Source organism: Callorhinus ursinus, unplaced genomic scaffold, assembly GCF_003265705.2.
Source record: "Callorhinus ursinus isolate GAN/ISIS: 27379988/994484 unplaced genomic scaffold, GSC_fseal_2.0 scaffold58, whole genome shotgun sequence".
Taxonomy (NCBI): domain Eukaryota; kingdom Metazoa; phylum Chordata; class Mammalia; order Carnivora; family Otariidae; genus Callorhinus; species Callorhinus ursinus.
The window spans coordinates 775687-790505 of NW_027397120.1; the positions used below are offsets into that span (position 1 = coordinate 775687).

The following is a 14819-nucleotide window of genomic DNA, read 5'->3' on the forward strand; positions in this document are numbered from 1 at the left end:
CCTCGGCTTCTGTCCGCTGGTACTGGTCGGGAGGCCTCAGGTGCTAATTCAGAAGGCAGTGTGAGTATAGATGGAGGTGCAGGTGCAGGTGGAGGTGTGGGTGCAGGTGCAGGCATAGATGGAGGTGCAGGTGTGGGTGCAGGTGCAGGTATAGATTGAGGCACAGGTGTGGGTGCAGGTGCAGGTATAGATGGAGGCACAGGTGTGGGTGCAGGTGCAGATGCAGGTGGAGGTGTGGGTGCAGGTGCAGATGCAGGTAGAGGTGTGGGTGCAGGTGCAGGTATACACGGAGGTGCAAGTGTGGGTGCAGGTACAGATGGAGGTGCAGGTGTGGGTGCAGGTGCAGGTATAGATGGAGGCACAGGTGTGGGTGCAGGTACAGGTATAGATGGAGGCACAGGTGTGGGTGCAGGTGCAGATGCAGGCGCAGGTGTGGGTGCAGGTGCAGGTATAGATGCAGGTGGAGGTGTGGGTGCAGGTGCAGGTATACACGGAGGTGCAAGTGTGGGTGCAGGTATAGATGGAGGTGCAGGTGTGGGTGCAGGTGCAGGTATAGATGGAGGTGGAGGTGCGGGTGCAGGTATACACGGAGGTGCAGGTGTGGGTGCAGGTGTAGGTATACGTGGAGGTGCGGGTGCATGTATAGATGGAGGCGCAGGTGTGGGTGCAGGTGCCGGTATAGATGGAGGTGCAGGTGCAGGTGGAGGTGTGGGTGCAGGTGCAGGTATACACGGAGGCGCAGGTGTGGGTGCAGGTGCAGGTATAGATGGAGGTGCAGGTGGAGGTGCGGGTGCAGGTATATGCGGAGGTGCAGTGTGAGGGTGCTGGCAGCCAGAGGCCGTGGGACGTGGCCGAGTTAGGATTGGCGGGCAGCCCCAGGGGGCTCTGCGGAAGCGTGGGCTGTAAACCGCTTCCACACATCCTCGAATGTGGGACCAGAGACTGGCTGGTGGGAGCACACTTGTAGCACAGAAGAGAGAAGATGGTCTTTGGGTGGCAAACATAACTGGCTGTAGGCCACGGTGAATATGCAAGCCCGGGAAATACGCACACTTGGATGGAATCAGCTCATGGAAGAGAAAGAGATCCGTGGGTGTGCAGAGCCCATTCTAAGCCTTTTAAGGAAGTATCTTATAGACAACCAGTCCCTTCTAGAAAAGGTGACATGGGCCATTGCCACAGACAGACTCAGACTTTGGGCCCTGGCCCCACCTGCTGCCTCCTGACCCTCCAGCTCCCCAGGTGGTGTGCGGGACTCCCCTTCAGTCTTCACAGACTGGCCTGTGTGTTTCGTGCAGACCCAGCTGAACATAGTGCAGAGACTTGACATGGCACTCCAGCGGGCCGTGCGGCTGGGTGAGCCCGGGCTCATCCACGTGGTGTGTACCACCCAGTGGAACACGTGTCTCCCATTGCTGCAGCACAACCTGCGGCACCACCTGCGGAAGCCGCTGACCAACATCGCGGACATCCTGGAGAAGGTGGACAGGTAGCCTGTGCCTCCTGATCCTGGGCTCAGAGAGGGGGATGCTCGTGTGGAAGAGGGCTGGGCAGACCCTTCGACACCAGGACAGAGATGAGATCCAGCTCATTTCCCCAAAAAGCGGTGCTGGCAGGAAAATCTACCAGCATCAGAAAGGGCTTGCAGAGCTGCCGCAGTGACGAGGCCACAAGTGGGCCCCAGGCAGCGCTGGAGGGCCCTCGCCACCAACTGACGTAAAGTTAGGGCCAGCCCGGGTCCCAGCACCGAGGCTCCACGAGCCTGCAGGCACACACTGACAGCAAGATTCAGTTCAGGTCCAACTTCCTCCCAAGACCGGCACCAGAACCCAGTTGTCCCTGCTCCACAAGCTCTGGTGGAAGAGCCTGCCATGGCCACAGTGTGGTGCCCACTGGCTGTGAAGCCAGGCCCATCACCTGGTGTCTGGAGCACAGATGGGTCAGTGCTGAAGTGTGGAATGCCATGCCTTCTGTCCGCACTGGGTTGGACACATTCATCACACACTTGCTGAGCACCTGCCCTGGGCCAGGCACAACAGCAGGCCCTAGACAGGTGCTGTGAGGGTGTACAGCCTAGCACCTGCACCCACACCTGCACTGCCATCTATACCTGCACGTGCACCTCCATCTATACCTGCACCTGCACCCACACCTGTGCCTCCATCTATACCTGCACCTGCACCCACACCTGTGCCTCCATCTATATCTGCACCTGCACCCACACCTGCACCTCCATCTATACCTGCACCTGCACCCACACCTGCGCCACCATCTATACCTGCACCCACACCTACATCTCCACTCTGCTTTCAGTAGGCTGGCTGTGTTAAGTGCTAAAAAGGCCTTTAGGCCTACTGCTAAAAGGTAAAGCAGGGAGAAGAGGGGCAGGAGATGCTGTTTTAGGCTTTGAAGCATGCATCCGGTGGGCAGCATCCACCCATCTTCCTTTCATCTACTGGGACCATGTGTGTGGTGGCTGGAGCTCTAGCTCCTCTGTGTTTGGTGTTGCACTGAGCTTGTCTCTGACCTCATTTCTTTCTGCCATCCCTTCTGCTTCCTGATGCTCTTTCCCTGCCTTCCCTGAGGCTAATTTTTAGAATCCTACCCCACTTCCTTCGCTTGCTTCTTTGTTTCTCCACCATGAGTCCTGGGGCAGCGGGTTGTTCAAGGGCTAGTGATACAGGTCCTCAGGCAGCGAAGTCCACGTGGGCGGGTTGCGCACCCCTCCGCACGTCCCGATGCTGGAGCCCTGCAGTGCTTCTCCCCACTCGCAGCACCCACTGCCTTGGAGCTGTTGTGGTCGTGGGCTTCACGTCTGGACATGGTGTGATGTGTCTTACGTATAAACAGATCTACCTCACCTTGCCGTGCTGTCATTTGGTTATACAGCCAGTGGTTTTGTTTGTTTTTAAGAAAATTACAGAGGAAAATAGTAGTTTCTCATGTTTATCTACTTTGCTGATCCCACTGGCTCTTCTCTCCTTCGCACACATCCAAGTTCCCACCTGCTTTATTTCACTCTAAAGACCTTCCTGCAGGTGAAGAACTCTTGTTGATCTGAAACTGACTTTACCTCACTCTCATCTTTGAAGACTATTGTCACTGCTTATTGGATTCTGGGTTTACAGATATTTTTCTTCTTTAAACATTTTGAAGAGGCTGTTTTATTTATTCTGGCCATCATAGTTCCTGATAAAAGGGTGCGCTGTTTTCAGCGTGGTTCTGCCATTCGCTATGTGCCTTTCTGCTCCTTTCTGTGTTCAGAGTTCTGATTGTGGTATTCCCCGGAGCCTTTAAAAACTCCTACTTGGGTCTCCTGAGATGCTTAGACATGTGACGGGGCCTCTCATCAGAAATTATTAGCTGTTATCTGTTCATCCTCGCTCTCTGCCTCCTGGGGCTTGAGCTTGCACGTGTCCTGAATACAGCCCGCCGGTCCCAAGCCTCTGCTCGTTTTAAAAATCTTGTTCAATCTGTTCCTCCAGTGGATGACTTCTAGGACCACTGGCTCTTCCTCCCCCTGTTTCCAGCCTGCTGTGAGCCCCAAGCAGGAGCTTTCCAACTTCAAATATTCCTGTTTTGAGCTCTAGCGTCTCCGGTTTCTGCGGGTTCTCCTTTCCTGAGATTCCATATCTGTTCTGTCCTTAGTATTGTCTTCCTTCAGGTTTTTGAATACATTTATATTTGTATTTTAATATCTGAGTTGAAGGATTTATCTGGTAAACCCAACATCTGGCCCTTCCCGTATCCTGACTGTGGGTCATACTTTTCTCTTTCCTTGCACATCTAGTGTTATTTGTTGTGTGCTAGACACTGTGGGTGATGCACTATGGAGTGCTTGGCTTCTGCCATCTTCTTTGGAGAAGCGTTCGTTTTGTTGTAATAGGTGTTGAGTTAAGCATGTCTGGTGCTGGACAGGCTCCTGCATGTCCAGTCTCCGGCACCGCAGAACCCTTCACTCCATCCGCCTGTGACTCCTACTGCCCAGGCTGAGCTCCAATCTCGCCTCCTTGGCTTAGTGGCCCCGTGCTCTGCCAGATTGTTCCTGATGTGAGCTGTCCCTCTGTGTAGCCCCCTGTGCTGAGCGTGTGCTGTTGGCTTGCCTCAGCCAGCTCCTCGGCTCAGTCAGCCCTGGACGGGTCTCCCACTGTGGGGTCCGGGCTCATGCTGCCCAGAGGAGCATCATTCAGGGCAGGGCCTGCCCCAGAAACATGGCCCATTCTGGACAGAGTCTGTGAACCTGGTTCCCTGACGAGGCGCATGGACCACACCCCGGCACTAACCAGGGACCCCTCACGGGCGTGGGTGAAGCCTCAGGCACTCCTGTGTCCTTGTCCCTGAGGTCACAGGCATACCACGTGGCATTTACGCCTCCATCTGCGCTCAGCCAGTTCAAGGGTCCTGCAGAACTTGCGTTCCGCCGAATTTGTCGGATTTGCTAATGCTGGTGTCCCAGGGCAGCGGCTGTGATGTGGGGTCTCTGCCCGTTGTGGGTGGAAAAGCTCTGAGGACACTCCAGTGACATGTGCAGATGCTTGCAGGGGCCCAGCCAGAGAAGCAGCCAGGCAGGGGTGAGGGCCCATGGGATGCGGAGGCCGTTCTGAGTGGGGGGTGTTCCTCAGCTGCTAAGACCAGAGCAGGGCCCCATCCTGGGGGGCAAAGAGCAGGCTTCTGTCGGCGGCGGTGGGCAGTGGTGGGGCGTGGTGGGTGGGATGGTACCTATGGACAGAGGTGGTGGCGGCAGCATCGCAAGCTTCCCATGTCCGCTGAGCCCTCCACCCAGCAGGTCTCACTGGCATGGTCCCCAGTCTGCTGACCTGCTGCTTCTCAGCCCCAGAACCCAGGTCCCAGCTGCTCTGCAGGGACCTCCCTGCTCGTCCCCTCGTGTGAGTCCTCTGGGCAAAGCCAGGCGGGAGCTGAAGGATGCTGGGAAGCCCAGGCACCGGGAGGGTCTCACAGGAAGTCAGCATGCCCCGGGCCTGTGTCACACCGTGCTGTCCCTCCCCAGCCTCATGGTCCTGCTCCGTTGCCAAGTCCACATGGAGATAGCACACATCGAGGAGGACGAGCACCGGCTGGAGGCAGCCATGCAACACCTGCAGAAGGCCATGCTCCTGGACAGCCTCGGCCTCTACCAGGACAAGCTCACCATGGCCTTGAACCGGCTGCACTTGTGTACCATGCTGTACCGGTCCCCTGAGCGTGCTGAGGACAAGGCCATCATGGCCATTGAGCAGGTGCCATCATGGCCTCTGCAGGGTTGCCCAGGGACTGGGGGCCTGCACACAGCGCAGGACAGGGTCGCTTTAGATGATGTAATAGCCCGCTCATCATACCACCTCTTCCTGTTGCAGGCAAAAAAAGCTATCCCAAAAGATAGCGTCAGGAAGAAGCGGGCTCTCCTGGTGAATGCCGGCCTGGTGCTAGCCCCCGACACCTTCCAAATTGTGCTCGACAGTGAGAACGAGGCCAAAGGTACACACTGTCCTCACTCCTGGAGCCCAGCATGTTTCTGCTCAGGAGCCGCCCTGGCATGTGGGGGCCATGCTGTGCTCCACCTGAGGTCCGCACCTGCCTGCCCAGGCCTTGATGTGCGAGCGGTCTGGGGCTCTGAAAAAGCCAGGCTGGGTCTCAGCTCAGTCTCTGTCACCAAGGACCTCCTTCACCGCAGGACCGACCAGCGGGCTGGAGGCCCGGGGTCCAGATGAGGTGGCAACAGGGCTAGGAGCTCCCCCTGAGGTCGGGCGGAGGGTGGCTCCAGCCCCCTTTGGCTTGCAGATGGCAGTCTTCTCCGTTCTTCACAGCGTCTTCCCTCGGTACCTGTTTCTCTGGGTCCAGAGTTCCTCCTTTTTAAGGACATCCGTCATAACATATTAGGGCCCACCCTAAGGATCTCACTGTAACTCGATCACCCCTGTAAAGACACAAATAAGGTCACATTTGGAGGTTGTGGGGGTTAGGGTTTCATCATACCTTTTTGGGGGCTCAGTTCTGCCCACATCACTGATCTGCCCAGCGCATCACATCCTTGTGGATGGCAGGTCTGTGCCCGGCCGGGGAGCCCCACCCAAGGCTGCCCCAACGCTCTGCTCCCCCAGTTGTCATGCCCCAGCGGTGGGAGAGGCCTGCTCTGGGACATGGCCCTCTGCTGGCCGTGGGGCTCCTCTGGGCTGTGCTGGTGCCACCTTGGGTTTCCACCTCACCCCGGCAAGGGTAGAGCTGTGTGAGCAGTACTGACGTGCTCTGATCAGCCAGTGTGTTGCCGGCCTGCCAATAATCCAGCCGGAGAAGGCCCTGTGGCCCTGCATGGAGAGGGCTTCAGGGGGCTCCGAGGGCTGGTTCCCGAGGGCTGGCTCCCGAGGGCTGGCTCCCCAGGGCTGGCTCCCGAGGGTTGGCTCCCCAGGCCTGGCTCCCGAGGGTTGGCTCCCCAGGGCTGACTCCCCAGGGCTGGCTCCCCAGGGCTGGCATGTTGGCTGAGGGGGATTAGCATGTGCTGGGCACCCTGTACCACTGTGCTGGGCATCCCAGCGCTCAGGGAGCCCGAGCTCTCGAAGTTTGGGCTCCGTGCACCAGAAGGAGCCTCCACCACCGAGCAGATCAAAGGGTCAGGCCATGAGGGTGGGTGGGGGGTGTCGGGCAGGGGCCGATGTGAGGGAGAACCCACCAGAGAGGCTCCACCAGAACCAGCAGAACCCAGCCGCTGCCGGAGGCGGCCATGCCCGTGGCTCCCGGCCCCCAGGACACAGACGCAGCCCCTCCCAGTCCTGGGTCCCTTACTGTTCTGACGTCAGCCTGGCATTTCCATTGCCACCCTCAGTTTCCATGGGGACATCCAGGGGCCGGTTCACCTACCTGTCTGCGAAGGCACGGCACCACATCATCAGCGTGGACAAAGCTGCTGGGCATCTGCGGCGTCTGGGGAGTGAGGATGACAAGGAGAGGTGGGTGAGGTGGCACAGCCCCGTGGGCACCCGGTGCCAGTGCCCTGGAGGGAGGCGCGTGGGGCCCTGCCACGCGGAGCCACCAGGTGCCCTCTCGTGCAGCGGCGGCAGGTCTGGGAGCTTCCTGATCTCGCTGCCCCTCACGTGTTGCCCTCCTCCCTGGCTGGTGAGCAGAATCCAGATCTGGGCAGAGCTCGCCAAAGTTGCCCGGAGGCACGGTGTGTGGGATGTGTGCCGGGCGGCGAGCCGCTTCTGTCTCCTGTATGACAACGTGAAGGTGAAGAAGCTGGTGCGGCCGAAGAAAGGTACCAGGGCCCCCACCCGCGCACCAGCCGGACACCGCTCGGGGCTTTGCGCCTTCTCTGAAGCCCAGAGCCGAGAGGCCATGGCGCTGCGGGCAGCGGCTGGGCAGGGGCTCTCAGCACAGGGTGGTCGGTGGGACAGGCTCCCAGTGGAGGCCGCGGTGCGGGTCAGTGTATCTCTGCTGGGACCCAGCTCACCGTGACCCATCAGGCCCTCCATGCAGCTGTCTCACCCTTGACTGCTGGCTCGGGTCACTCGAGGTCATCAGGGGCTCAGAAAGGGGAAGGCACCTGCTATGAGCAAGAGAACCAAGGCCGCTGGGCTGGGAGCCTGGGGGCAGAGGGCAGAGGGCAGGGGTGACCATGGCCGAGCGTGACCAGGCGACTTTCTCGGGAGTGTGGGGGCCAGCTCCCCAGAGGAGTTCTGGTCTAGTAGACAGGACACAGGGACGTGCCAGGGGTCCCAGATGGCCGGGGACGTGGGAACCGCAGGCTCCACGGGGCTGGGGGCTTCTCGAGTGGCAGAACTGCACGAGCAAAACCAAGAATGTGTTGTCGGGGTGCCCTAGCCACCCCCCTCAGGGGAGCCCTGCCCACTGGGGAGTTTTCCTCCGGCCCCTTCCTGGGCCAGGAATCCTTGTATTTTGTTTGCTAGAAAAGACAAGCATGTCAGAGCGAGGCTAGAGCGCGACCCTTTCCCTCAGGAAAGAAGAAGAAGGCTGGAGACAGCCAGACCCAGGAGGCCTGGGGCCAGGCGGAGGCCACCCTGCAGAGGCAGGTGTCCCCCAGCCTGCTCCGGAAGTTCGCGGAGGTGGGGTTCATCAGTGCAGAGGTGCGTCCCTGCTCCGTGGCATCGCGGGTGTGCACTCAGCATGGGCGCCTGGACCGGCGTGGGGCGCTCCCCGTGAGACCGTCTCCTGAAACAGCAGTGCAGAGGAGGGGCGTTTTCCTGGGTTCACAAACGTATTGTGATTATGTGTCAGTACATATTTTTCCCTAGAAATCATTTCTCAATCTGGAACCCAAAGTTCTGGAAGTACTAAGGTGACGGTTGCATTTTGGGGGTGTTTGCTTCAACCGCACTTTGAGTGAGGTGTGCATGTTTTATCTACTCTCATCAGAGGTGGGCCGGCCTTTCCGGGGTTCACCGTTGCCTCCTGCAGTCAGCACGCAGAGACCCCAGGGTCAGCGCTGGGGCCGCGGGGCTGAGCTCTCTGCCGCGCCACCTGCACCTCCACTCAGGGAGGCGACCGTGGTGACATCTTGTAACTCCATCATTGTTGGGGCCACTTGGGACTGTTTGTCTTGGGGTCAGTGGGGCTAGAGCCTCACTGAATGATGGAGTCTGTGCCGTGAGCTAGGGACACGATGACGGTGGGGCAGAGCCTGGTGCTGGTGAGCCGACAGCAGGTGGCAGCAGGACCGTCCACCCTCCCCAGCCCCCTTTGTGCGGCCGGCCCCTCCACCCATGCCGGTGCCCTCCGCCGCCATCAGTATCTCCGCACACTCGCAGAGTGACCGGGGGCGGGGGACAGACGCCCAGAAGTGACGGTGTCTGAGCAATGGCGTGACCGGGACTGTGCCCTTAGAACGGGCCTTCTCTTCCTGAGACACAGGATTCATGGGGCAGGTGGGGGGTGGGGAGGGCACGCTGAGAAGACCATGGGGTTCATCACAGGGTCTGCCCACGCCCCGACCGCTCCTGCCGCACACTTCCTCTGCAGGCCACCGTCCAGTTGCTGCGCTCAGAGGGTGTGGACCTAAATAACCATCCGCACCCCCCGGAGGACCTGAGCCAGCACTCAGCCGGATACACAGTCGAGTCCCCGGAGGACAACGCACAGTGGATCACGTACCAGTAGGTGGCCTGACAGGGCCCAGGCGTCCCCAGCAGCTGCGGGCCCGGCTTGTCCACAGAGCGCGGGCTGGGTGGCCAGGGGCATCAGGGCACAGATCCGGGGGTGGCTGCGCCTGGACCACGTGTGTGGCTTGTGTTGTGTGTGACACCCATGGGTCCTCCCAGTTAGTGTGTTATTAGTGAGAACAGGAGAGCAGGGGACGGTCTTCGTGGCGGGAGTGTGGAGGAGGGGTGGCTCTGCTCACAGGAGGGGCTGTGGTCCGCTCTCCCACGGGACCGGCCCATGTGTCTGGGCCTCTGTCATCCTGAGTGTGGATGGGAAGGAGCACTTTGTGTAGAGGACAGTCCAGAAGACATGCCACGTGAGCCGCCACCACAGAAACAGGCACGAGTTTGAGGTGCGGTGTTAACGTGATGGGTTTTAGTCATCTTTAATCTAATTTTTAAAAGAGAACGTGGTAACGAGTGGCTATCCATACATCTCACAGGAGCCATCGAGGAAAGTGGTGAGCCACTTTCCCTGTCGGTTCCACCAGCGAACAGGCTCTTGGCCGCCGCCCACTCCCACGGATGGTGGCACGTTCGTTTTGCGCACATAACGTTTGTCTCGGTGTTTGTTACATGGACGGGTGTCTTTGCCTCAGTCCTCAGAGCGTCGCACGGAGCACAGCCTGGGCCTCTGCCCCCGGGAGCCTGCTGCCACGTGGCGGGGGCATGCCATGCCTGTTGAGGGCCCTGCCTGCAGGGGAGGAGGCTCAGTAAACCACGGCCCAGGCCACACCTGACCCACGGCTGCTTCTGTACAGTCCACGCGCTAAGAGTGGTTTTGATGTATTAAACATTTGTAAAATAAAAAAGAGAAAAAGGTGCCACAGAGACTACCTGTGGCTCACGAAGCCTAGAATACTTGCTGTTTGGCCCTTTACCAAAATGGTGTTGGGAACATGGGTCCAAGAGAATGGGCTGCCCTGCGGGGGGCGGGAGGGGAGGCTGCAGAGGTGGACAGGCGGCCGGGGGCCCAGAGGGAGGTTTGCGGGCGAGGCACAGAGTGGGAGGGTGTGATCTGCGTGTGTGGGAACTCAGTGCTGAGGGAGAACGTCCAGCTGGGGGACGGGATGCTGGGCAGAGCTGGGCCCCAGGAGGGAACGTGGTGGGTCCAGCAGGCAGCCCCAGCAGGGGCACCTTTCTGACCCCAGACACCGCAGACAGCTGGGCTGTCGGCAGATGTCATGTTGGCCATTTGAGAAAGGTCCTGTTCCAAAGGAAGAGCTTGACGGGGTGCATTGTGGTGCAGGACCTGGATCGAGAGTCTGTCGCAGAGCGCCATGCACAGCTGGTTGCGGTCTGCTGAGATCGGACAGGAGATCCAGGAGGGCTGGATCGTGCAGAACGCCGTGGTCTACGTCCTGAACCACAACCACCACCTCATCGTGGCCGGGAGGCAGAAGGAGCTTGTGGACACCCTGGACCACCTCCTGAGCATCGTCAAGGCCACGGGCCACAACGGGTAGGTGTGGCTGGCGGGCACTGCATGCACTCCTGACCTCCTGGGCTGGCTCCATCCTGATGCCCCGAGAGACCTCGATTCAGGCCTGGGAACTGTGGGGTCACACGTGCTGCCCTGGGACAACCTCCCCCCCTGTCCTCCTGCTGAATGGCGGGGCCGCTGTTGGCTGGTGTGTGGTGGTGACAGGGCATGGGGAAACCTGTGGGGACACAGATGCTCACCCTCGCCCACATGCAGCCCCCCTCGGCCCCCGCAGCGCCCCGCACAGATTCCTGCCGGCCTCACTCTGTTCCAGACAGAAGGATTTTAAGGACTCTTTGCTGAGACCCAAGTCCCTTGGGAAAATGGAAGGAAAGAGCAACCCCATCTACGAATCTCACTCTCGTTTTGGAGAGGGTTGGAAATCTGCTACATGTGTGTGCTTTCTTATGCAGGTGGATGTGAGCCTTTGAGCTAAAATTAAACATTTGAAACCATCAAGTCGGGTTAAAGTTTGCCTGACGAGGGTGACATTTCAGAACTCTCGTTTGTTGTTGTTGGTTTGGCTTTTAGTCTGAGCAGTAAGATTTTAGATTTTTGCATCAGATACTGAGGTAGAGACGTTACAATGGGCTGGAATGTAGCAATGTGTGTGTGGATTTTTGTAAGTGACAAACAACAAAAATGGACCGCGAGATCCGGAACTGCTCAGCAGGCCCCACAGACGCCCCTCTGACTCGAGCGCCTGCCGGGACCCCGTGGACACCAGCGTCTCCCCCCGGCAGCTCCCCTGCAAAGTGCCATCGTGGTTGGGGATCAGACTTTGAGTCCCTGATTCTTGACACATGGACCATTTTAATTGACCCATGGGCATGCCTGAGGCATGAGTAAGGCCGGATGGGCAGATGCTCCAGAGCCAGCACAGAGGCCAGGTGGGCCTCTCTGTCCAGCCCCCAGTGACGCCCTGAGGAGCCCGCCCACCTGGCACGGGGTGGGTGGGGGCGCCCTCTGTGTGAAGGCCACCTGTGGCGGGGGACTGAGGCGTCCCCAGTGTGGCCCTCGTCACAGCCAGTGTCCCCTGGAAGGTCTGAGAACAACTCCATGAACCGGGGCCAGAACCACAGGCGTCTGTGTGTTTCGTCCCAGCAAGATGAGAGCCGGGACTCCTGAGGTCCGCGCGTCTGCCTCTGCTTGAGCCTGTGCATGGGAGTGTGCTCTCACCGCCGGTGCGTTGCTTTCCAGAGACCCCACCATGTTGGTGATGCTCTGCAATGCATTGGCTCGAGGCTTGATTCTTAACTGGATTCCAGCCCAAGTGCCAGAAAAATCTAAAAGACCCGTGCGCTCGAACCTGTTTCACATACCACTGGACTCGGTAGCCAGCTCTGAAGTCAGGACTGCGGTGGAGGTACAACCCCCACCCCATGCGAGGCTGGGAGACCCTCACTCAATTAGCAGAGGTGACAGATGGCAGAACAGTTAGGAGGTGGGGTTTCCACGGCCAGGAAACGGGGTGCAGGGCAAGGAGCAGTGGGAAACATGCAGTTCTCTAAACATAAGGAAACAGGAGAGCCCTGGACGTTCTCGGGGAGGCCGCAGGCCACCGGCTGTAGGTGGGGGTCAGGCCACCCGGCCTCAGGACTGGAGCCTGCTTAAAACCACCGATGTGGTCTGGCCAGGAGCCACGTCCACTGAGTCTTAATCATTTGGGTCTCGGCTCAGGTTTCCCTGTAAAATTCAGGTCATATGAGCAAGGACCTGTGTGCTTTAGGTCTGCGAGTTTGCCCTGAGCCTGACGGACGGGACTGTGCCCGAGGAGGCGGTGCCCACCAGCGCCAGGCAGCAGCTCATTGCCACCTGGGTGAAGGCCAAGCAGCTGCTGCAGCAGCAGATTGGGCCACGGCTGGGCATGGACGAGCAGGTGCCCATACCCTGGGGTGCTAGCCAGCATCTGGGAGTGCCCGGGGGCTTGGGGAGGCTCGTCCCATGTGCCCAGACCTGCGGGACAGGAGCCTCCTGATGAATTTTCCCTTGCCTCCTGCCTGGGGCCTCGCCAACCTGGGCAGCGGTGTGCACTGGGGAGCACTCCCTCCTCTGGCAGAGCAGTGCTTGCCCTCCAGGAAAGTCTGTCCCCGGTGAGGTCACCACCCCGGCCATGGCATCCTCTCCTTAGTCCTGTGGCCTTATGTGGAGGGGCCCTCAGGCCGGAGGGAGCCCCCTGAGCTGGGAACCCGAGGCTGTGGGGGCTGAGCAGGGACCTGGAGTGGAGAGGGGTGGGGGCCCACAGCCTCTGCTCCCACAGACGTGGGTTCTGAGTTGGTGGGCAGTCAGAGTGGGCACCGGGGCCATGGGAGTGCAGCCCATCATGCTGGCCAGCCCAGCCACCGGCCCTCCTGCCTGGAAAGGGATCTTGGAGAGACCCCGCAGTGGCTCTGGTGGTCGCCACCATGCTGACGTGTCCCGGCATGTCCCTGCACTCTGGGCTGATGGACGCTTACGCTCCCTTCCCCTAGAGTCCTGACGAGGACATCAACTCGGTGACGCGAGTCCTCGTTGCTCTGGAGATGTACTCCTGCAATGGGCTGGGCCTCATGGACTTCACCGTGCCCCCCTTGGCCCAGGTAGGCGTCCCCCGACCCGAGGCCGCTCATTGGAACCTGCGGCTCCGACACAGAGCCGGGGTCAGGGGGCCTTGCCTCAGGGGGCAGACTTGGCGCCTTGTGGAGCGACCTTTGATGCCACGTGGGAGCTCCCCTGTGTGCCTTCTCCACACTAACAGACGCCCCTTCTCCCCGCCCCCCTGGGAAGTTGGTGAAGATGGCTTCCGAGTGCAGCTGGTCGGACCCCCTGGTGGAGCTGCAGACCCTCATGCGGCTGACCCACTTTGCGCACGCGGCCCACGACTACGAGGTCACCATGCTCTGCTCGCAGAAGGCCATCCAGATGGGCATTCGGTACCTGAGGATGTGTAGCCCGTAAGTAGCCTCCTAGCACCGGTCTCCTGGTGTCCCGATGATTCCCCAAAGGTCAGGAGGGGTACGTGAGGTGTTCATGTCACACGTTGTGTGCAGCACCGAGAAACAAGGAGGGCAGAGGTCACAGCGCGAGCGCCAGCCCCTCACCAGGCCCCGGCTCATCCCAGCCAGTTTCCCAGCCTCGCCTGTGCGTCCACGCCACCTCCGCCTGCCAACTCCGTCAGCCAGGACGGCCTCAGCAGCCATGGCCCCCGAGAGCTGTGTCCAGGGCCCTGAGGCCTCACCGGCCTCCCTGGTTGTGACGTGACAGGCACGGAGGCGGAAAGGGGCTCCCGGATCAGCTGTCTGCCATTCCCGAGGGACTCTGAGCTTCGATTCCGGTAACTGTGACTAGGCCACATACATTCAGGGGTCGCTGCCCGCTCCCTGCTCCCCACAGGCCACGGTGATGCTGAGACTTTCCCTACTTGTGAGTGTGAGGCTGTTCCAAATCTGTGGCTGTTGTAAATGTTTCTGAGGTAAAGACAGCTTCCCTTGAGGTTCTTTTCGGGTTATTTCCTGAAAACAACGAAATCACCGACCCAAGGGTATGAAGACGTTCGTGCTGGCCAAACAGCAGGTCTGGTTGTCCAAGGCCAGATCCCAGGTGTGCCTGCCAGCCCTGTGGCCCCAGCTTCGGGCGGCGGCCCCGTCTCAGGCTGCCTGCCACAGCAGCGTGATTGGTAGTTGGGGGGTGGTCTGTCTCTCACTCCGAATCCCAGGGACGGGAATGCATCCACCATATCTTAGCAGCAGCTGCACAGCCTGCATCAGACACGCCCGATGTGTATTTGGGGGCCAACAAGTGAATGCCACCTGAGGTGTCTTCACACCGCCGACCAGCCCGTGGCCAGGGCCTCAGCGCAGGGGCCGGCAGAGGCTGGTGCACCACGGGCACGGTGTGCCCGAAGGGCTCTGCAGCATTGCCTCGTTCACTCCCAGGAGCAGGTTTCTGGTAGGCACCATGGCTCCCACTTTGATGGGAGAAACTGAGGCAGGTAGAGGCCAAACCACTGGCCTGAGGCCACCCTGCTGGCAGGTGCAGAGCTGGGATTGGACCCAGGTGTCTGGTTCTACAAGCCCACATTCCCAGACACCACTGGACATTGCCTCTCGGAGGTGAGCATGGCACCCACTCTGTCAGCAGGAGCACACCGGAAACTTCCAGAAGAGTCAGCCGTGGTCCCTGTGAGTGCGCGTCCCCGAGATGGGCACAGC

The 14819-nt window shown here is 59.9% G+C and overlaps 1 protein-coding gene across 1 annotated transcript in view; it reads left to right on the forward strand.

The window, feature by feature from the left end:
- CFAP46 (cilia and flagella associated protein 46) overlaps window positions 1–14819 on the forward strand; it is a 102835-nt gene that overhangs the window by 23246 nt on the left and 64770 nt on the right. Inside the window, 12 exon segments of the mRNA XM_073884690.1 lie at window positions 1299–1489; window positions 5009–5237; window positions 5355–5475; window positions 6818–6941; window positions 7116–7246; window positions 7948–8075; window positions 8968–9101; window positions 10396–10608; window positions 11830–11995; window positions 12359–12508; window positions 13101–13208; window positions 13396–13562. Coding sequence (XP_073740791.1) covers window positions 1299–1489; window positions 5009–5237; window positions 5355–5475; window positions 6818–6941; window positions 7116–7246; window positions 7948–8075; window positions 8968–9101; window positions 10396–10608; window positions 11830–11995; window positions 12359–12508; window positions 13101–13208; window positions 13396–13562 — 1862 coding nt within the window.